General features: G+C 38.0%; 1 protein-coding gene across 3 annotated transcripts in view; it reads right to left on the bottom strand.

Moving 5' to 3' along the window:
• Positions 1-8,864: 8,864 nt before the first annotated feature.
• Positions 8,865-23,121, bottom strand: part of DNAJC15 (DnaJ heat shock protein family (Hsp40) member C15) — a 54,313-nt gene continuing 40,056 nt past the window's right edge. For 2 of the 3 annotated variants that reach the window (XM_032496079.1, XM_006176261.3), the window contains one exon: positions 8,865-9,125. Coding sequence is in view for 2 of the 3 variants with exons in the window: in XM_006176261.3 (XP_006176323.1) it covers positions 9,055-9,125 (71 nt within the window). In the remaining variant the exon portion in view is untranslated. Of the gene's footprint in view, positions 9,126-19,222; positions 19,276-23,121 lie in introns of those variants that run through there. The other variant, XM_032496078.1, reaches the window with a different exon arrangement.

Raw genomic sequence — 23,121 nt, 5'->3', positions numbered from 1 at the left:
CCTGAGGTCCTGCGTTCAATCCCCAGTGCCTCCATTAAATAAATAAATAAACCTAATTACCTTCCCCAATCCCCCCCCAAACAAATCATTAAAAAAAAAAAAAAGGCCCATGGGTTCATTAGGAGAAGGAGAAATTTTCACTGCCATGTGGATTTATAAGTCCCACACAGCAAAGACCAAAAGCTGTTTTAGGCTATGGTAGTCTTGCGAGTAAGAAAGAAATGGTTGTGTTGGGGTTGGAAGGGGGAGCACGGCCTGAAGTTAAGCAGGGATGCCACGCACCCCCTCATTGAATCCAGGAAGCTGGAACCCTTGTTGTAAACCTGAGCGCTAGAAATCTTTAAACCTCTTTCTGTTGATCGATTTGTCCCCTAAAGCCAATTTATACTACTGTAATTCTACCGCCGCCCTTGAATGGGGCGCTGAGCAATTACCACCTGCCCGGCTGACCCCTGCTAACTAGGTGTTCGTGGCTCCAGATATTTCCAGGCAGTTTAGCTCGATTGTTCTTCTTTCCCAGGAGTAACTGTCAGCCAGGCTTTGGGGGAAAACACTCTATTCCCTTGATGTTAAGAAACGCAGGGGGTTCGGTATAGCTCAGTGGTAGAGTGTATGCTTAGCACGCTCGAGGTCCTGGGTTCAATCCCCAGTTTAATCACCTGTTTAAAAAAAAAAAAAAGAAAAGAAAGAAATGAAAGAGTTACTCAGACCTACTGACTCCAGACCCCACTCACTACCTAAGGGAAGAGGCTGTAATCCACAGAACGTACCCAAACCACACACCAGACCCCCAGGATCACCCTTGAGGTGTTCTGGCTTTGTTAAAAATTCAGTCCACAAAGAAAGATGGTAACCTACTCAAGTCATCCATGTTGTCGTATTTCCAGAGTATTTGGAGGGCCTAGCTGCTTCACATATCTCTTGAGCAAAGAATTCAAACAAATAATTTCATCATTTGCCTCTTTTCAGGTTTTCCCTGATTTTCCTCTTCATTGTGTTTCTTAAAATTTAACATCCCACACACCCTCCGTATGCCTGCAGTTTTCATATCTTGGTAACATGTACTCAATTGTGTCTGTACAGGAAACTGATGTTCCAAACATAAAGCCCATCGACAGGGGCAAATGTACCATATCCACGATGTGATTCTGTTTATTGTTCTTAATTCACTAGGCTGCTGTGCAAAACGCTTTCCTCCCATGACAAAACAAGATCCAAACTCGCATTTGACTGTAGACAGACTCTGTAAGGACAACGCTGTCAGTCCGTCTTCCTCTACTGACTTGAAAACAGATCACAGGACAGTGCCTCATGACATGAGACCCTCCCAGGGGTGATGACAACATGCATTGTACCCACAGAATCCGCCACTGTCTTTGGTGGAAGGATAATTAAGATGTGACCATTTCATGGGGCCAGGGGAGTGGATGGGGGGAGATGACAGGGTGGGAGGAACACCTGTCCGTCCTCTCCTCCTGTTAGAAGCTGGACACGGAACAGTGCCCTTACTGTACACTTACACCAGGTCCGGGATGCAGGCGTGTGTGCAGACATATTCAGTAATATATTCCTGGGCTGACAGTTCAGTTGGGTCGGCATTTTTCTTACCAATGCCTGTGTTTAGGGTTCTGCAGGCCAAAAATTGATATGAAGATACCTTGGGCAAAACACAAGTAAATAAACCCAGGAAGCAAGTACTTTCCTGGTATTTGCCTTACAAGAGAAATACAAAAATCAATTTTAAAGTATTGTTGGGCTGGTTTCTTTCTTTTACTTTTTTTTTCCCTTGATTATTTTGGTATGAGAGGTAAAAAAAAATCCAAGTTTCATGAATGACTTCTGAGAAAAATCCACTCTGTCTATGATTTTGGTTTCTGATCATTGCCCTTTAGAAGGGACCCAGTGAATACCCGAGGGACAACGGAGCCCAGCATCTCCTGCAGCAGGGAGGTCTAAAACAAGTGAGAGCAGGATTGGTGTGAGGGCTCACAGTGCAGACGAAGTTACATAACATATAATGTTAGTGTCTTTTCTTCAAGAGTCGTACACCAGGAAAATGGAGTGTAAATTCAGTTTTGGCAAATCAGATTCAATTTTAATTGTACTGAGAAAACTAGATAGATAAAGTATCTTATAGTTTATCCTTTACAATTTTAAAGCAAAACACGGCAGTATTTAGTATTTATTTCCAGAGTTCACATATCGGATTTGAAAAAAATCTGTTTACAAGGGGGAAAAAAAAAACCCAACGAGTATACAGTACATAAGTGAGTACAAAACGGAATGGAATAGAATGTAAACTTGAATGCCTAAGTACCCAGAAGCTGAGGAACAAAGCATGGATCAGAGCCGAGGGGGGTGAATTAGGGAAGGTGCGTTTCTGTGTGTACGTGCTGCGTTCTTGCAACAGCGCGCTGTACAACATCCCAGGCCAGCCTGAGAGATGCAGATTATGCAAATATAGTCTGACATCTCACCACCAGAGGACAGACATTGTTGGATATTTTCCTCCTACTCCAGAGGAATGGAAGACAAAATGTAAACATTTCTAAAGTCAACTCTTGGTTCTCCACATTCATTGAAGGGAAGAGCAAAGGCACTGATAATCCAAGTGTAGATAAATGGAAAGATCAAGCACTTGTTTTTGAGTTAAGGTGTACCTATGTTCATGGAACTCACAAGTCTGCTATGAGTATTATAGTCAAGAGGAGTTAGAAATCTCTAGGAGTTAGACAGCTTTTTACCATTTGATTAGAGCAGGTGAAAGTGTAGAAAGTTAAGTGATAACCTCAAAGACACAGTCTTAGATTGTGCAAAATGTAACTTTGGAATCTGACATAAAAGCATGGTATGAACCAATAACCCCGCCCACACTTGGGAATACTGGAAAGCAATTTTCAGAAATTCTACAGAGCACTCAATTCCCTTCCAAAGGCTGTAAGTTATCTCTTTTTGTTTCAAACGTCTCTCTTTTTAACTTTGTCTCATTGCTTCTCTGCTTCTTTCAATAAATTCAGCCCTCTTATTCTCATCTGTGTTGTATCAAGCAATTTCTCCATTTCCGTCCCAGGGCCCGCTGCCTCACCTTCATGAGCTATCTTCTGAAACTTGGTCTAGATATTCTCCTTGAAAACTCTGGCCCATGAATGTTTCAAATAAAATCTCATCAAAGTTTCCTCCAGCCCCACTCCAAGTCAGAAAAACTCACACTGCTCAACTCTACAAGTGAACTTCTGCTATGAGTGGTTGGATGGACATCACAAGCTTCCGGGGCAGAATGAAGGACATTAGGTACTCCCTGCTCACGCCAAGTGACACTGGATCCTTCCATAAACCCGTTTCCCCAAATTGTAACCCAATGTCACAAGGAACAAAAAGTGAGCCAAGAGCCTTGCAAGCCCCTTCGTTCTACCACGAGTCCCACGTATTTCCAATTAGTGCAATAAAGGTAAAGAGCGTGTGCTTCAGAGTCAAGCCAAACTGGATTTGGATCCCAGTCCCACCACTTGCTAGCCATGTACTCTTGGCAAAGTTCCGAAACCTCTCTGAGCCTTTGTTTCTTCATCTGTTAAATGGAGACAAGACTAGCACCCATCTCCTAGGGCTGCTATGAAAGGAGAGAGAACGTAGGCAGGCTGCTTGGCACAAGGTGCTCAACAAGTACCCGTTACTTATTATTATTAAAATATTTTGGATTTATGAAAAGAAGCTGGTATTAATTTCTTGGTCTTCAGCACTATAGTTCACACGTCAATATTGGAACCAGTATCTCAATGTGATTTTCATCTTGTCAGAATCAATTTAAGTTTTGAATAAATTTCGACTGTCGATTTAATTTTCCAGGGGCACTTCCCCCCTCTAAGTTGAGATACTAATTTGAAATGTATGGCCAACATCTAGCCTGAGTGATCATATTCTGCCCTTTGAAATTAATCTCCCTCTATGTTGGAGATGGCATAGTCAAATCTACGTAATAGTCTGTTTTTCAGACTTAAAATGTTGACCAGCGCTGCCAGGCACCGCTCAACAGAGCAGAGGGGGAAAGGGTTATTATGACAGGAAGAGAAATGAACAGGACTTAATGAACTTCCATTTCAGTTGAGCAGGGTTTTTAATAAAAAAAAAAAGCTTTTTATAAATTCTTTAGCTCAGCAACAATAAAAAAAGGAAAAGAGCACTCAGCTGGGAACAATAGCTACTCAGCTCATAAAAATCATTAGAAGGAACATTTTCTTTGTCTACTATACCCAGCAATTTCTCTCGTGGGCAGTGATCCAGATCACTTAGATTCCATCTAAAAAAAAGTGTCCAGAGAATCTTCTCAACTTTTCCAGCTAATAAATTATACTAATCTCCTAATGTGTCCATCTCCACCGTAAATAACATTTTGGCTCATAATTCATGGCATGTTTTTGACAAGTGGATGATACTGACCTAGTGCTAACAGGATATGCTCTCTGGTTGCCTTTCCATCAGCAGGGAGGCTCTGTGCTGAAACATTCACTCACTGCCGTCAACTCCTCCTGATGGCCGGAGGTTGTCATCCGGGAGGTGGCTGCTAGGTGAGGTGACGAGTGCCTGTGGATGGCGTGCTTCCCGCCGTGCGGGATGCGCTGGCCTATTTGGATATTTCACTTCTCGCTGCAGCCTCTGTAGCTCATCCTACGTGGGTTGAGTAATAGAAACTTCGTATTTTTGACACGAAGGGCCTAGCTGATTCATCTTCCCCCACAAATGTCATTAAACTCTCTTAAGTTAACTGCCACATGTGTTGAAGATTTGTCACTAGGAGCTCTTTCGAGGTCCCCTATGACAACCAGAGGATTTCTGTACTTGGATAAGATGTGTTATTTCTTATGACCCTACTGGGTAATCACTGAGTGTATCTTAGTATTTCTTAATTCAAAAGAACCAGGCAAAAAAGAATGAAATAATGCCATCTGCAGCAACATGGATGGACCTGGAGATCACCAGAGAAAGAGAAATATCATATGATATCACTTATATGTGGAATTTAAAATATGATACAAATGAACTTATTTATAAAATAGACTCACAGACAGAAAATAGGGTTTTTTATGCAATATATGTAAACATTTCTAAAGTCAATTCTTGGTTCTCCACATTCATAGAAGGGAAGAGAAAAGGCACTGATAATCCAAGTGTAGATAAATGGAAAGGAGATGGGGGAGGGATAAATTTGGAGTCTGGAATTAGCAGACACAAATTACTGTATATAAAACAGATAAACAAGGTCCTACTATATAGCACAGGGAACTATATTCAATATCCTATAATAAACCATAATGGAAATACAAAAAAGATACATATATATATATACATACACGTATGTATGTATAACTGAATCACTATGCTGTACACCAGAAACTAACATTCTAAATCAACTTCAGTAAATTTAAAAAAAAAATTTGTTTTAAAGTTCTCTAAGAATCTGCTTTTTCTATTTAGTTTGAGCATAATACACATTTTTTAAATGAACTGTTTCTTTACTGCCTGACATAGTTCACTATTTGCTAAATAACTAAAATGCATTTTAAACCAAATAAAGGAAATGGTTTGAAGATTAAATAAAACAATGCCTCCCACAATCAACCCAGTTTTCCTCACTAAACTGCTCTCCACCTTTGACTTTATGCTGGAGATTGGCGCTATCAACTGTACTGTACATGGTATTCTGTGCTCCTCTTTAATTAACTGTGCATCTGACTTACACACATATTCTCTGGAATCTGGGAAGTAACTGCTTTGTTTTGAAAACGTCCTTTCTTTCCTGCTCCCTCAGGTTGCATCTAAATGTAAGAATAAACAGAAACTGCAATACCAACCCAGCAAGTAATTAAGAATATGCAATGACAGCAAATATGTAAACGCCATCTTTACTGAAGACAGGTGACCATTCAAATAAGCCTTCTACAGATAATAAGGAGTTGAGGGTGGGTAGCTGCTTAAAATCCAATTTTACAAGTATTCTGCCATTTAGAGACTGACTACTGAATTATTATCGACCTTAAATAGTAGTAGTATCATCTGAAACTACACTAGCCAGTTGAACTTAAATTCTACATTTCCGAAGAATTTTTTAAAGGGAATGCCTTAACTGATTTGACTAAGGAAGGGTAAAAAAAATTTGGAACCTGCCCTGCTACATACTAAATATGGTCATTAATTCTTCCACAATCCTCTCTATCCTCACTCTTGAATCCAGGTGGGCTCCATGAAACAGGCCGAGGATGCAGCTTGCACCTCTGGTCCTAGATCACTTATCTTGTAACACGGCTGCCCCACGCAGAGACCTATGTAGGGAGGAACCAGGGCTCCAGGTAGACACCCCGGTTAACCTCCATGTCAGCAAGCCCGGCTTCTGCCCCACGTGATGCTGCATGGAAGCGAGACGAGCTGTCTATGCCACGTACTATCCAAATTGTGGATTCAAGAGTAAAATATATGACTACTGGAACACACCTCAATCCTTAACCCAAGGTAGTCTAACAGATCTAATTAAATAGGGCCATGAAAGAAGCAATCATTATATTTTTGAGCATCTGCTACGAGACTAAATGATTTATACTTTATTCCCTACAATGACCTTATTAGATAGGATTATTGTTTTCCCTGTATTCTAGATGAGGCAACTATAGACTTGCAGATTAACTGCCCAAGATCATGTGATAGGACAGTATTCAAAACCAGATCTGTCTGACTCTTAGGCACATGCTCAGCAGAAAAATGAGAACAGAATGAAGGAAATTCCAAGTGAATGCTGGGGACTCAGATTTTCATGAATATAGTACAGGTTAGAAAATACATCAATGCGTATGTCCTGAGAGTACCCCAATATTGCTTAGCGTAACTTTCAAAATTAGTGGTTAGCACAGGAAACTATATTCAGTTCCTTGTAATAACCTTTAATGAAAAAGAATATGAAAACAAATATATGTATATGTATGCATGACTGCGATCTATTATGCTGTACACCAGAAATTGACACATTGTAACTGACTATACTTCAAAAAAAATTAGAGGTAACTTTCTTTGAAGCATAGAATTCAGAGAACATTTTTTAGTATTTTAACTTCAAGACGTCTACTAAAAGTGAGTACTCCATACTGAAGAGAGGTTACAAAGATGAATGACAAATTCTTGCTCTACAAGTTCTTGCACTTTTGTAGGAGAAATAAGTAATGTTACACAAGTAGTTGTTTCACAAGGTATCATTAAGTGAGGAATAAAGTGTTATGGGAATTTATTCATTCAGTCAACAAATATTGATTGAGTGTCAGTGTGGCTGTGACCAAGACAGATAAGTCCCTGCTCTCAGAGAGCTGACAATTCATGATATTACTTCAGCTGGAAGCATCAGAAAAGGAGGGACAGATCTCAGCTTGGCCTTAAACTATCCCTTGGCTTTGGGCATGTGGAGATCTGGGAATTAGGAGGGCGTTCAAGGTACGGGGATAACAGTGAGCAGAAAAAAACAAACCAACAAACGCTAAAGCACAAGAAAAACTAGGACATGCATGGGGATTTCAAAGCAAGAACCATGATTTCAGTGACTCTAAGAATCAGTCACCTTTAAGTCAGGTCATTATTTTCTGTACCAAAAGAAAACACAACATTTACAGCAGTGGCTCTCCACCAGGGCCAGAGATATTGGCGATCACCCTATCGTGTGCAGGAGAGCTCCCCATAAAAGACGAATTATTCAGCTCGGTAAGTCGATATTGCCAACGTTGAGAACTCCCTAACTACAGGATGTCATAAACTGAAAGATGCATCTACAACATTTAAAAAGTATCTGAAAACAGATGAAATGCAGTAGTTCAGTCTATCCGGGATGAACCCAGGGCTGTAAAGAGTACCAGAAAATAATGCTGGTATTCTGCCTCTGGCGTAGTAAACTGATGATGACCAGGGGCTGTTGTGAGGAAATAATTTAAAGCCCTTCCAAACCAAGTGTTCATCCCTTGCTTTGGAGAAATCCTGCATGTTAATCAAACTGACTAATAATATATCCTATTTCTGCTCATTCTGACTGATCTCAGGGGCAACAACAGACTTAACAATCATACGGTGTATCTATTTTTTAAAGCAGAGCTCTACGCACTGATTCTAGAAGCGCCCCCTGGTGCTTGGTTTAAAATATTCTTTTCTCTTGAACTTCCTAAGCATATCATCTGTGCCTCTCTAACAGGATTCATGCGGTTTCTCTTTCCTCTACAAGTCCCTTTAGGTCAGGGTCCATGCCTGGTTCACACCTGTAACTCTGGAGGACCCCTACAGTGAGCGCCTCACACACTGCAGGTGCTCAGTAAAAATGCGCAGAATGAACAACCAAATAAACCCACAGGACTGGAAGCTACGCTGAGCTACGACGCCTCGGACTTCTCCCGGCCCTCTCCAGCCTTTCCCGGCAGGGCTCATTTTGCAAATCTTTAATCGTGTTAGTAGCTCTCCGAGTTCTCAGGCTTCAGCCAGAGGGTCTCGGGGAGAGCAGAGCTCTCTAACCACCACTTTACAGAACACCGTTTAGTAAGTTCCAGGACGTTTCAGATCATTTTCCCACGGGCTGGCAGTCAGTGTACGGCCTCAAAACACTTAAAGCATCTTACGTGGGCTGAGTACTAAATTCGTCCGAGGAAACAAGGGACAATGTGAGCATGAGTACAAGCAGCGAGAAACTTTTTACTCGTTGCTCACAGATCCCAGTGACACCACCAACCATCATATTTGTGTGGGGGAGGGGAGCGGGAGGAACTTAGCGCTAACAGAACAGACATCTTAAAATGTATGACCATCAGAGAGGGAGAAAAGAAGGGGAAAGATCAGCGACAGAATGCCAAGTGTTCCTTTAAAAGGTAATACAAAGACAGACTATTGGTCTTTTATTATTATACAGCTTAGTAGTGGAAGAAGTGGTCAGTCTGTGTATGAAATTTTTAACGGCCATGGTTTAGACCAGTTTGCAGGACTTTTTTTTTTTTTTTTTTAAATAGGGTCCCTTTTCTTTCCTTCAGAGTGGTCCTTGAGCATCAATCAGTGTTTGGTGGTTGCTTCTAGCAAGTCTTTTGCTTCATTAATTTTGGTTGCTAAGTAAGGAGATCCACCTGAGAGGACAGAGAAGAGTAAATGGATTAAAACACACTTATTATGGACATGTTTTTAAAGTCTCAAATAAAGAAAAACATTATTAGAATTCTCTGGTATTTCCCCACACATTCATCCTCTGACAAATTCTTTTATAAGCTCACTAGAAATCACAACAGCATACGTTAAACTTGTTCAGTGAAGCACTACAGATACCCAACAAACGAAGATAACCTCTGAGAAAAGTAAAGAAACATATAATAAGGAATAATTTTAAAAAAAAATCAAACATTCCACTGGTCAGACATTACCATTCAAATATCTGACCGGAGAATTTTTCTGAAATTAAGTGGGTGGTTAGGTAAATAAAATAACGGTCTTTCTCTAAGACTTTTTTTTTTTTAAGGGAAGAATATTCTTCCAAAGGAGGTTATCTTTCTGAAGGAGGTAAAGCAATCCAAGGGACCTTTCAGAGTCTTATCATGCCTTATGTTTTCACAAAAATAAAATATATGTTAGGAAAGGCAACTATGTACTTAAAATCATATTTACTAATACTAATGAATTAACTAGTAAATAAGTGGTAATAAAAATTATGTTAAAGGATATGCTCCCTGTTCTCTGAAATAGTCCTATTGGAATACCTGTGGAGTACAGTCTTAGATTCACTGTGCCCTAAAATAAACTTAAGTCGGTTCTTTTTTAGAGTTCTTTGCAATGAATTCTTTCTAATGCAAACAGCAAGAGGAAAATTGAAGTGAATTTCAAATTCAGAATCATTGTAAATCACAGAGCCTATCCGACATACAAAAATACTGGCCCCAAACTGTCACATTAAAGCTATTTAAGCAATGTACACCTTCTAACTTCTAGTCCTGAACACTTTCATTGCTTAACGCTCGAGCTAACAATCCTATTACAGTTCACCAGTCTCTTTGTGTTTGTTTTTATTTTTTATTCTCCCCTTGAGTGCAAACGATCTATAGCTGCTGAAAACATCATAAGACCTCAGTACCTTACAACGAACTAAAAAACATCTAGACCGTATTGGTGTGTATATTGTCCTGACTCTATCCAGGCCTTTTATTGACATCAAACCACCCACTTTATAAAGGAAAACAGATCAACGAACATAAGGACAATGCTAGAGGAGCTATTTTTAGCTTTTTACCCTTGAGGGTACCACTGACATTTTCACATCAAGATCTGAATTGCTATAAACATTTATGGAATATATCACAGAGTGCCCTTAAATATACAATCAGAGTCACAAATGAAATTGATGAAAGTTTCCGTGTGCACTTGGCTATAAAATAAACTGATTTCAGGATAATCTTTGAAGATGACCTCGGAATTAGGTAATGTCAATCCTGGTAAGCTGTTTAAATTTTGAGAGTTACCAAGGTAATGCTGGGCATCTTGTGTATCTTTGACAAATATTAAATTATTAACTGAGCTCAAACATAACCTTTAACTGATTGATACGCACGCCGGATATTTAAATCACTGGTCATAACATGCTCATTTAGCAGACAGGAAAAAAATCAAAGGCACAGAAGATCGAAATTCTCATTAAACATAGTATTTATCGATGGCAATGCCAGAGAGAAAAATGGACAGTTTATTCAGAATAACACTGAATTACTGTCCACCCTCTTTTAGTCAGAGGGACACTGGAGCTGTCTTTTATGTGTAGGGCAGAAACTGTAGGTTTGGCTCTCATTCTACCCTCATTCTATCTTCCTAAAATTTGGGGAAGGTGCTAAGCCAAAAACACAATTTCTATATTCCCTTCCAGTAGTGTTTGATTCAAAGTAGGATCTATCCACGAGGGGCACTCTTGGGAGGTCTGGAGGCGGAAGGGAGAGAAGGGCTTTGCTGCGGGGCCAGTGAGGTCGTGGGGCGGTGGCGGCAGCAGCTGTGATTTCTGTACAGCTCCTGGTGGTCTGTGAGGTCGTCCACAAGTAGCTTCCCCAACAGAGCAGCTCTGTAATTATCTGGGGAGCCACTCTTATAACCCAAGTCTAAAATTTACTCCCTCAGACCTTCCAACAGTTTGTAACCATTAATTCCCTGCATTAAATGCTCTCCTGCTTAAAACATCTAGTTTCTGGCACTGAATCTTGACTGATAAAATATATAGGATAAATATCCTTTATTTAATGGAAATAACATCCCTTTGAATCTTTTGATCCTGCTCAAATTATTGGGGGACCACTGGGATTCCATTTAACTAGAGCACTCACCCTCTGTACCTTTGTACTTTCATCAAACACTGCTGGAGCTCTTGTGCTCTGGCTATCGTGAGCTGCCATGTTTTAAACCAACCCTCCCATTGACATCAACTAGAAGAGTTTAATAAAATTCAAACGCATCAGTGTAAGAGCACCAGAGGTCTACCAGGTCAGCCAGGTCTAGAGAGATCAGGAAACGCATTGCAATGAGCCCAAAATTCTACACTGCTCTTTTCCTTCAAAGAAACCAGACACAAAATAGTACATACTATACAATCCCACTCACATGAAACATGAGAAAAGACACATCTTATCTGTAGTGGCAGAAAGCAGAACGGTGACTGCCCAAGCTTGGGTAGGGACTGGCAGTGAGAGGGGGCATCAAAGATCCTTTTGAGCTTTGAAATGTTCTATGTCTTCATTGTGCTAGTGGTTACATGGGTGTATACATTTGTCAAATCTCATCAAACTGTGCATTTAAAGATATACTTTATTGTATGTATAAATATACATACAACTATATACAACATAGCTGATGAATAAAGTAACCAGCAAACTGTATGTTACAAGAGACTATCTTTTTAAAAAAAATTTTAAAAAAATACACTAATGAAAATAAAGCTGGCACTGGTATGCTAATTATCAGGCAAAACTTAAGGCAAAACACAATACTAGAGATTAAGAGGGAAATTTCACAGCGTTAAAAGGGTCAGTCTACTGGTAAGACAGAGCAATTGTAAATTTGAATATACCTAGTAACATAGCTTCAAGATATATAAGGGAAATACAGACAGAAAAGACACAAATCCATTATCAGTGGGAGATTTAATATACCTCCCTCAGTAATTCATAGAAAAACAATTAGACAAAAAGAAATAGTAATAAGAATATCAAAAAGTTGAATAACATGATGAACCTCGATCTAAATGACATACATAAAGCACTCCATCTTACAAGTGCAGAACTCACCTTTTAAACTGTACATGGAACACTTACTGAAGTTGACCATGTGCTAAGGCTATAAAGCAAGTCTCAACGAACTTCAAAGACTCAAATCATAATAAGCAGCGCTACCTGAATTGTGTTCCATGGATGAGTGCTGCTATGCAGCTGTTACGGGACCACAGTTAGACAGGCTGAGAAACTGAGAATAAGTGCTTAGAAAATATTATAGCCACTTAACACAGTAGTGTGTACCTGTAGAATCTAATAACAAAAACTGGGGCTTAGAACTTACATATCTTTTTATTTCAATTTTCTAATAAATTCATTTTTTTGGTTATATTTTACAAAAGTTACCAGTCCACCAGAGATTGCGAAAAAATCATGTCCTCCATTGCAGACAGTTTGAGAAGTACTGATGTAAGTATGTTAACTGACCACAGTGGACTTGAGCTGGAAGTCAATAACAAACACATCTAGGGAATCCCAACATTTGGAAATCAGTCAATATACTTACAAGTAACCCACGCATCAAGGAAAATACCACAACAGGAATTAGCAATCAAGATAATTAACAATGCCAAAGGTTAGTTTTTTTAAAAAAGCTAATCAACTTCATACCAAAGCATTTAAAATTTAAATGAAATAACCTCTAGGAAAAACATAATATATCAAGAAGAAATAATATAACAAGAAGAAATGGGAAAAAAAGAATCATAACTATTTGAGAAACTGAATCTGTAAGTAAAAATCTTCACACAAGTAAAGTCTGGCAAAGATAGTTGTATGACTAAATTTTTCAAAAAAAAAAAAGAAGAGGAAGAGGAGGAAGAGGAAGAGGAAGGAGGAGGAGGAGAGGGAGAGGGAGAATAAAGAAGAAAGAGGAAAGAGGAAAGAAGAATAAGAAGAAGAAGAAAAGGAAAACATATTTCAATTCTTTGTATGAGGCCAGCGTATCTTTGATACAAACCCTGATGAAAATATCACAAGATGAACATAGATGCAAAAACAAATACCAGCTTAGCAGATCAGGCTAAATTCACAACCAAGTTAGGTTGATATCAGAAATCCAAGACTGGCTTTCACATTAGAAAATTAATCAAGGTAATTAATCACATTAACAGAATAAGGAATACATTTCACATGTCATCTCAACAAATGTAGAAAACTCCATACACATTCATAATAAAAACTTTTAGTAAACTAAGAGTAGAGGGATAAACTTCTTTTATGTGATAGGAGTTCTCAAAAAATACAGCAAATATTATACTTTGTAGTAAAATGTTAAAACCTTTGACTGAGATCAGCAACAAGAAAAGGATGCCCACTATCACTTCTATTTAACACTTTACTGGAGGTTCTAGCCACTGCAATAAATGCCCCCTCTCTATTCCCAATAAAAAAAGAAACAAGGATTGGAAAGAAATGGTCATTCTTCATAAATGACACAATTGAGTATGTAGAAAATCCAAAAGGACCTAAAGACAAAATCATAGACTATTCAAATTTAACAAGATGCTGGATACAACAGCAATATACACAAAACTAACTTTTTTATGTCCTAGAAATAAATAACTACATAAAACAATACAATTTATAGTAGCATTGGAAAAAAATCAATACCTAGGAATAAATTTAACAAATTATGGATATGACTACAAACTGAACAATCTTATTGAAATAAATTAAAGATGACCTAAATAGATGAAAGGATATGTCTTGTTCACAGACTGGAAAATTCAACAACATAAAGACATCAATGCTCCCCAGGATATAGATCTACAGAGTCATAGCAAACCCAATCATAACCCAGGAGGTTTGTGTGTGAAAGCGTATGTGTGTGCTTGTGCATGCGCACGTGCAAACTGACGACACAGTTCCTAACTTACATTAAAATGTAAAGGGCTAAACAGCAAAAAAAAAAAAAAAAAAACCTTAAATAACAAAAATCTTGAAAAAATTTACACTATCTGAAATGAAGATTTGTTATAAATCTATACAAAACATTATGGTAGTGGCACAAGCGTTAAAAAAAATTAACCAAAGGAAGAAGAAAGAAAGTAGAGAAATATTTTCACAAATCTCTGGCTGTTTGATTTATAACAAGGTAACACTGCAAATTACTGGGAGGTGTAGGGGATGCCTTTTCAATGAATAATGCAGGACCATTTCGACATCTATATAAAAATAATTAAAACTTTACCCTTATCTCACACCTTATACAAAAATCGATTCCAGTTCATTACTGATATAATTATGTAAGATAACAAAGATTCTAGAAATTAATTTCACGATGTTGAGATTTTCATGACCTTGAGACAGGCAAAATTTCCTAAACAAAATAAAGCACTAACTATAAAGGAAAACTTTGAACTATAAACTGAACTATATCAGAATTTAAATTTTGTTTATAAATAAACATCATTAAAGGTAAATAAAAGCAAGCCACAAAGAAAAGATATCTGTAACACAAAGGACTCATATCTAGAACACCAGAAGAATATATGATGTTCCCAAGTCAATTCAAAAGAGAGAGACAACCTAAAAGAAAAATATGGATAAATGGCAGGATATACATACCATGAAATACTATACAGCAATGAATATGCATGATTCCCTACTACAGCATTCACTGCTATGTGAATAATCTCACAAAGATAGCAAAATGAAAGAAGACAAGAATGAAAGACTGCACACTTCATGATTCTACTTACATAAAGTTCAAAAACAGGCAAAACTCATCTATGGCCACAAAAATCAGGAGCGTGGTCACTATTGGGGTGTGGGGAGTGACTGGAAATGCACACGAGGAGAAAATTTTTGTGCGGTTTAATTTCTTAATCTGGGTACTGGCTACACAAATGAGTTCACTTTATGACAATTCACTGAGTTGTGTGCTTACAATCTGTGTACTTTTATGAATGTGTATTTCAATTTTAAAAGTTTATCGAGAAACTAACACTGGAGATGTGCTGACCTTACTGAAGTCTGACACACTACCAATTCACACTGCCCCCAAATCACAGGGGCTCAGTAAACCTGTGACAGGACCATGGTGACGAGGACAGTGACTCGGCATTATTCTAATATATTATTGCATTTGCCTCTTCCAACCATCCTTCGTAGCTGCTCAATTCTTATTTTCATTACATAAAGAGAATGAAGCACAAAAACACTTAGTTACTTGCCCAACAGCAGCCAGAGTGAACACGAGGTGGATCCAGGATTCCCAGGACGCCTGGCTCCCGAGCCCGCACTCTTCTCAGTCACCACACCACCCTGCCTCTCATTTTGTTTACCAAATTTCTTGCTTATTAAATTCCTACCATGTTAAACATGTGCTTGTTATAAACCTTTTGACTTTCTTCAAGCCTGTAATCTCATCTCAGGTTCTCTTCCTTCTTGAGAAGACTGAGATCATGCCTGTGATTTACCTTTTAAATATGTATGTCTATCTTCCCATTAGATAATAGATACCTCGAAGAGCAATCGCGCTTTAGATCTAGAGAGATCTATTATCAGCACAGCTCTGAGTACACAGACGGGACACCCATCCTTGATGGGGAGAAGGAAGTACTGAGTCACTATTCTATTATTTTCCTGCATCAAACATCAGTTTCACACAAGTAAAACCACTCCAGAGATACAGAAACCAGGTAAAGTGTGTTAGGAGTGCATGCTTAAAAAATAAACAAACATCTGGGTAAAAATTCCCAACCGGCACAAAAGAAAATACGCAAATATTCTACAATTAACAATTGTTTCAAAGTTAGGTACGGGCGTACCTCGTTTTAATGCGCTTTGCTTTACCGCACTTCGCAGACACTGTGTGTTTTTCACAAACTGAAGGTTTATTGCAACCCTGTGTCAAGTCTATCCGTGCCGTTTTTCCAACAGCTTTATTTTTTAATTAAGGCATGAACATTGTTTTTTAGACATTATGCTATTGCACACTTAACAGACAACAGTATAGTGTAAACATAACCTCTATATACACCACGAAACCAAAATATTTACGTGGCTTGCTTTACTGTGGAACCTGCCTTATTGCAGTGGTCTGGAACTGAGCTCTCAGGATCCTTCAGGCGTGCCTGGATAATGCGTTACTAACGCGAGTTTCACAGAAAGTACACCAACGTGAGGATTAAGAAGATACAAGTCCCTTTTATCCTTGGGTCTTTCTTAAGCAGATACTATCATAGATTTTTCTAGATTCCTTAATTCTCATTGAAACTTAGGAATGTCTACATCCCAAATCTGTAAGATAGAAGAAGTGTTGCCATCTGCTGATCTGAATGGTTCTTAAAAGCGACCCACCCTTCTTAAAAAAAAGATGTTAAAATCATGTGGATACATGTGTATATACACATAGGAGACTGGCTTCTGGCATGAGGAGTTCCACTGATCTGTTCCCCAGTGTAACTGGTAAAAACTATATAAAAAACCCCCAAACATCTGAAGCCTCTAGAAATGGTCTTAAAAGCACACACACACAAGAACTATCTATTAAAGAAACTCTATGAAAATTCGGTAAGAAAGGCAGGAATCTGTGGCCTTTGAGCCACAACAGCTCCCTTCTTTTCCCCTCCCAGCACAGCAAGGCAGACACCCGACGCTGGATGACTGTAGCAAGACAGGGGGCTCCTTTCTCCTCAGCTCCTGGACAGAGGGCTTCCCTTCCGGGAGAAGATGGACCTCTGGCTCTTCCTGCCCCAGATGCCTGAGGCTGAAGCTAAGGCCCAGGAAAGCGGAACCTGGGCTCTACCCTGGGCAAGGCTCCCTTACAACACTGGGACCTCAACAGCTTGTCTCCCAGTCCGCAAGGCATGTTCTGCCCCAGGAGAGGCGAGCTGGGAAGACCTTGGGCGACTGCCCCTCTGTCTCATGCTCACTAGCTCCTAGGGGGGGTTCACTCAGCGAGAAGCTTGCCATAGTTCCCACTCCCAGCTCCAGAATCCTGGCAGAGAGTCTGCCTGTGGAATAAATTAATTAAAGAGGACATTAAACTGAGGTGACTTAAATGCCTAACAGACTACATAATCAAACCAAAACCTAAGCCTGTAAGTCCCTCAACATTAAGAAATTAACATGAACTAGGCTTTTCCAAATAAAGCAAATGCTTAAGTTATAGCCAATCAAGTAATCTCCTTGCTTTGATTTTGCCTCTTCTCTCTAACAGTCTTTCCCGTAGGGCGCTCCTAACCACTTCCGGTTTGGTCTGCCTAATTCAAATAATTTGCTCCAACAAACTCTTAAAAATTTAATATGCTTCAGTTTATCTTTTAACAGTGGCAAAAGGAAAACAATGTGTCACTTATTAAAGAATCCCTAAATAAGATTAACAGCTAACTTAGCAGAAACAATGGAGGCCAGAAGGCAACGGGACAACATAATCAAAGTTCTCAAAGAAAAAACTGTCAACTAAGAATCCCACAGTCAGCAAAGCTGTTATTCAGAAACGAAGGTGAAACAAACGCTATCCTGGGTAAACAAAAATGGAAAGAATTTACTGGTAACAGACCCACTTTAGAAGAAATCCTAAAGGAACTTCTTCAGGATAAAAGCAAGTGACCTCAGATGGTAATCTGAATCCACACAAACAGCGCTAGTAAATATAACTATGTACTTATAGAAGACAACATAAATTTTCTTTGTTTCTTCTTTGTTCTCTTAACTGATTGAAAAAGCAACTGTATAAAATAACATGCATAAAATGTATTGTTAGGCTTATAACATACAGATAATAATACATGCTTAATACATTTGCTAGTAACAGCACAAAGGAGATGAATAGGATTAAACTGTTGTGGATTAAGGGAAATCACAGCAGACGGTAAGGTAATGCGTCTAACAGTGTACGGTCAGGTTTGTAACAGTAGATGTTATATGTATAACAACAGCACAAAAGGGGGTAAATGGGAAGAGAGCTGCATAGGAGTAATGTTTCTATATATTATCAGAATTAGGCTAGTATAAATCTGAAGCTGATTCTGATAAATTAAGATGTATATGGTAAATCTGAAAGCAACTACTTTTTAAAATATTCAAAAATAATAAAAAATAATTAATAAAATCAAAATACTACATTACAAAATGTTCACTCAGTGCAAAAGAATGAAGTAAAGGAAGAATAATAGATGGGGCAAAGACATGAGACAGAAAACAAAAAGCAAATGCAGACAGAAATCCAACTAGATCAATAATAACATTATATGTGAATGGATTAAACAATCTAATCAATTATTAGGTTGTCAGATTGTATTAAAAAACATGATCCAACTATAGGCTGTGTACAGGAGACAGACTTTAGATTCAAAAATACAAATAAATTGAAAGTAAAAGGATGGAAAAAGATATATCATGAAACACCAACCACAGAAAAGCTAGCGTGGCTATACTCCTATGAAACAAAATAGACTTTAAAACAAAAAATGTTACTAGAGATATAACAATTATAAAAATGTATACACCTAACAAGAGAGCACCAAAAAATACATGAAACAAAAAACTAAGAAAAATGAAGAGAGAAACAGACAATTCAATAGTAAGGATTAATGCCCCATTTTCAATAATGGATAGTACAACCAGACAAAAGATCAACAAGAAAATAGAAGATGTGGACAACACTTAAAACCAACTAGACCTAACAGACATCTATAGAACGTCTACCCAACAACAGAATATACATTCTTCTCAAGTGTATATGGAACATTTTCCAGGAGAGATCACTGGCGAGGCCATAAAACAAAACTCAATAAATTAAAAGGATTAAAATAATACATTATATTCTCCAACCCCAATGGAATCAAATTAGAAATCAGTAACAAGGACAAATTTAAGAAATAAATAGAAATTAGTAGAAATTAAACACATTCTTGAACAATCAATAGGTCGAAGAAGAAATCAAAAGAAAAACAAGGAAATACTTTGAGATAAATAAAGACATGACATAAAACTTACGGGGAACAGCTAAGGCAAAGATAGCTGTAAATACCTGTGTTAAAAAAAAAAGAAAGATCTCCTATCAATAACCTTGACTTCAACCTTAAGATACTGAAAAGAGAATAAACCAAACCTAAAGCAAAAAGAAAATAGTAAAAATTAAAACAAAAATTAATGAAGGGGAGAATTAGGAAAAAAAAAAAAAAAGAGAGAGAGAGAGAAGATCAGTTAGACCAAAAGCTGATTCTTTGAAAAGAAGCCTTTAGCTTGTTGATCATTAAAACAAACCTTTAGCTTGTTTGATCAAGAAAAAAGAAAACAGATTCAAATGACTGCCATCAGAAGTCAAAGAGAAGACATTACTATCATAGCTAAGAGAAATAAAAAGGATTATAAAGGAACACCATAAATAACTATACTTCAGCAAATTAAGACAGCCCAAGTTCTCAACATAGCTGGCAAGCTTCTCCATCCCTTCCTTGGTCCTGCGTGTCTTCTTCGATCATGCTTCCTATCACTGTTCCCCTTGCTCACCGTGCTCAAGCCAATCTCCTTACAGTTCCAGAAACACACAGTATGTTCTCATTTCAAAACCTTTGCACATGATGTTCCTTCTGGTCAAAATACTCTTTCTTCAGATCTTTGCATGACTTACTGCCTCAGGTTTTTGCTCAAGTATTTTCTTCCTACAGAGAATTTCTAAGACAGCCATAAATAATACGGCAGCTGCCTCCTCTCCAGCTGGCAACCTCTACTCCCCAACTCGATTTTATTTTTCTTAAAAGCACTTACCATCATGTGACATTTTTCAGTCTAGCCTTTTCTGCATAACTACCCTAAAACTTAGTGGCTGATAACAACTCTTTTTTTCCCCCTGCACTATTCTATGAACTAGCTGGGTGGTTCTTCCGAGCTGGGTCAGGTCGGTTAGGGCTGGAAGGCTCAGCATGGCCTCAATGGGTCCTCATCGGGGATGGCTAGTCCTCACGCTCAAGGTGATCTTTAATCCTTCAGGAGGTGAACCTGGTTTTATTCACATGGTGGTCTCCAGATTCCAAGATTTAACAGCTGAAGCTGCAATGCTTCTTGAGGCCCAGGCTTCGAATACATACCATGTCACTTGTGCTGTACTCTATTGGTCAAAGCAAGTGACAAGGACAGCCTGAATATACATGGTCAGGAAACAGACCACCTCTTGATGAGAGGTGCTGTGAAGAACGTGTGGCCATTTTTAATCTACGTCCTGTCTGTCTCTCCCAGCGCAATACAAGTTCCACGAAGGCAAGGCCCGTGGCTATCTTGTTCAGTGTCTAGTTCACCAACTGCATTAGCTACTTAAATAAGTATCTGTTGAATGAATGATCACTCAGATGATCTGTTTACATGTGTATTTGTAAAAATTTATTTAGATACATATTCATGATTTATGCACTTCTCTGCCTATTTATTCTACTTCAATACAAAGCAAACCTAAAAATAAAAGAGATTAAACAGAAAAGTGACCTTTTAAAAAGTAAATTGAATTACATCACTCTACTGCATAAAACCTGACAGCATAATAAATAAAGTTCAAATGTTATACAGAACCTGCAGTGTTTCTTTATCAGAAAGCATACTGTTTTCAAAATCTGGGCACCATCTCACCTCGCACAACCTCTCTGTTTCTTAAACCCCTACCACAGTAGTTTTCTTCCACGTCCTTAAGTACACTAAGTTCTTTCCTCCAGGAACGTGCTAGCTCCCTTACTTTCCAATCACTCTTCACAGGAATAGCTTCTCTTCATCCCTCAGGTCTCCTCAGAGAGGCCTTCCCAGTCAGCCCGTGTAAAGTTGCTTCTTTCCCATATTCTATAATCTCAGTCCACTGTACCTTTATTGCACCTGCCACAACTTGAAATAGGCTTGCTTGTTTTTTGTCTGTCCCTCCACTAGAACGTATGCCTGATGAGGACAAACACCTAGTTGACCTGTTCTACAGTGTAAGCCTCAATATTTATTAACGCAACGTTCTGGTACAACATAGAAGTTGAATGAATAATTTCTAAATAAATAAGATAGTTTCAGGTCATTTCATATCAATCTAATGAGTCTTTTAAAATGTTGATGTGATTATTATATATTTGTTTTCACTCCCAATACTATTTTACCTGTAAATTTCATTGGTATGCCTACTTTTTATCCATTTTCTTATTCATTCACTCATGAAAAAAATTAGAATTTATTAAATATCAACCATGTAGGTTTTAAAGATAAATAAGCCATGTTCATTATTTTTAAAGATCTCAGCACTTACCAAGGAAAATTAATGTGCAAGAAAACAATTATCTCTTTACCAAAAAATTATTAACTCAAATACAAAACCTTAAACCTAATAAAATGTTGAAATGAAGGGAAATGAAAGATGAGTCCTCTGAAATAAATAATAATCTAGTGCACCTATCAAAAAAAAGGAAATCCAGCTAATTAGGCATGACCTTTTTTTCTTATTAATTCCATGTTGATGCTTAGTCATCATATATTTTCTAAATGTTTATGATACATCTTTTAAATATAATATATTGCAGTAAGTTACATTATTACCAGGGCTTTGTGTCAAACTTAGCTTCTTCTACAATGAGAGTAATTAGGGAAAACCCATTTAACAGTATAATTACTTTGATTTGTTTTTAATCCCAATATTTAATTTAATTTTGATTTAAATACTATTAAAAAACAGTATCTTATGTATTGAAAGGGGACATACATGGAACAAAGACTAAGAAACTCTGCTGTGGGCAAGCAGATTTCAGCTAAATGTAAAAACGAACTTTCTAGTAGTTATTGCTGTCTACCAGAGTGCTGCCCTACAAAGCAGGAAGCTCTCCATCACTAAAAATCTTTAAGAAGAGCCAACAGGGAATTTTTCCCAGGATGGAGCAGAAACAATGTGATTTAGGGGGCAGTATTGATTAGATCAGCATCTTCAAAGTACGGTGAAGTACTTCTTAAAATTTTTTTTCTAATCTGTGGTGGACTAACACTTTTACAAAACACGAAAGTATCCCATACTTGGATATCATAGCCATGTCAAATAGCTATAAAGATTTCTGAATGCTTACTTTTGATTTTTTTTTAATATATATATTTCACCAACAACATCCTCATTTTTATTTACAGTAACGCTGTAGTGCTTTATTTTTCTTTAAACATAGAGGTACTGGGGCTTGAACCCAGGACCTCGTGCACACTAAGCATGTGCTCTACCACTGAGCTACACCCCGCTCCCTTTCGATTTTTAATTTGTTGGACAAAGGTAACAAATTGTGGTCTAGCATGAGAAGGCAAACCACACTTTGAGAAGCACTGGATTAGATAAGTCTATGAGAGATCTCTGAGGTTCTACACTCTTTCGTCTCTAACTAGCCTGTCTTCCTTTCCACATTCATTAGGCCTTCATATCAAACTACTGATTTCATAACAACTAAACTTTTCCTCCAGTAACTTAAAAAACTATAATCTAAAAGGTATTTTGAAAACATTAGATCAAAGACCTGAGACATTTTTACCACATTAACCTTTTATCTCACTAAATTCAAAAGGCAAAATTTACTTTTTACCAAAACACATCTGAATGCTCATTTAAAACTGGCTACAAAAAATTTATTTGCAGTCATTTCCCACACCTAATTTTCTGGTGTCACTTTCTTTGCACAAGCTGATAATGAAATATGTAACAGATTATACTCGATCACACATTTGAAGTTCTAGCTTTGTTTTACCAGCTGGTAGCAAAACCAACTGAAAAGTCAGTTGCGGGTGGGGTGGTAGGGAAAAGAACATTCATAAATTTCAGAAGCACTCGGAAGAGAAGTCAAGTTTTGCAACCACTCCATGACCTGGCCAAAGCAAATTATAACTG

Source organism: Camelus ferus, chromosome 14, assembly GCF_009834535.1.
Source record: "Camelus ferus isolate YT-003-E chromosome 14, BCGSAC_Cfer_1.0, whole genome shotgun sequence".
In the NCBI taxonomy this organism is placed as follows: Eukaryota; Metazoa; Chordata; class Mammalia; order Artiodactyla; family Camelidae; genus Camelus; species Camelus ferus.
The sequence above is the reverse complement of the archived record's forward strand: the minus strand, read 5'-3'. Positions and strand labels throughout refer to the sequence as shown.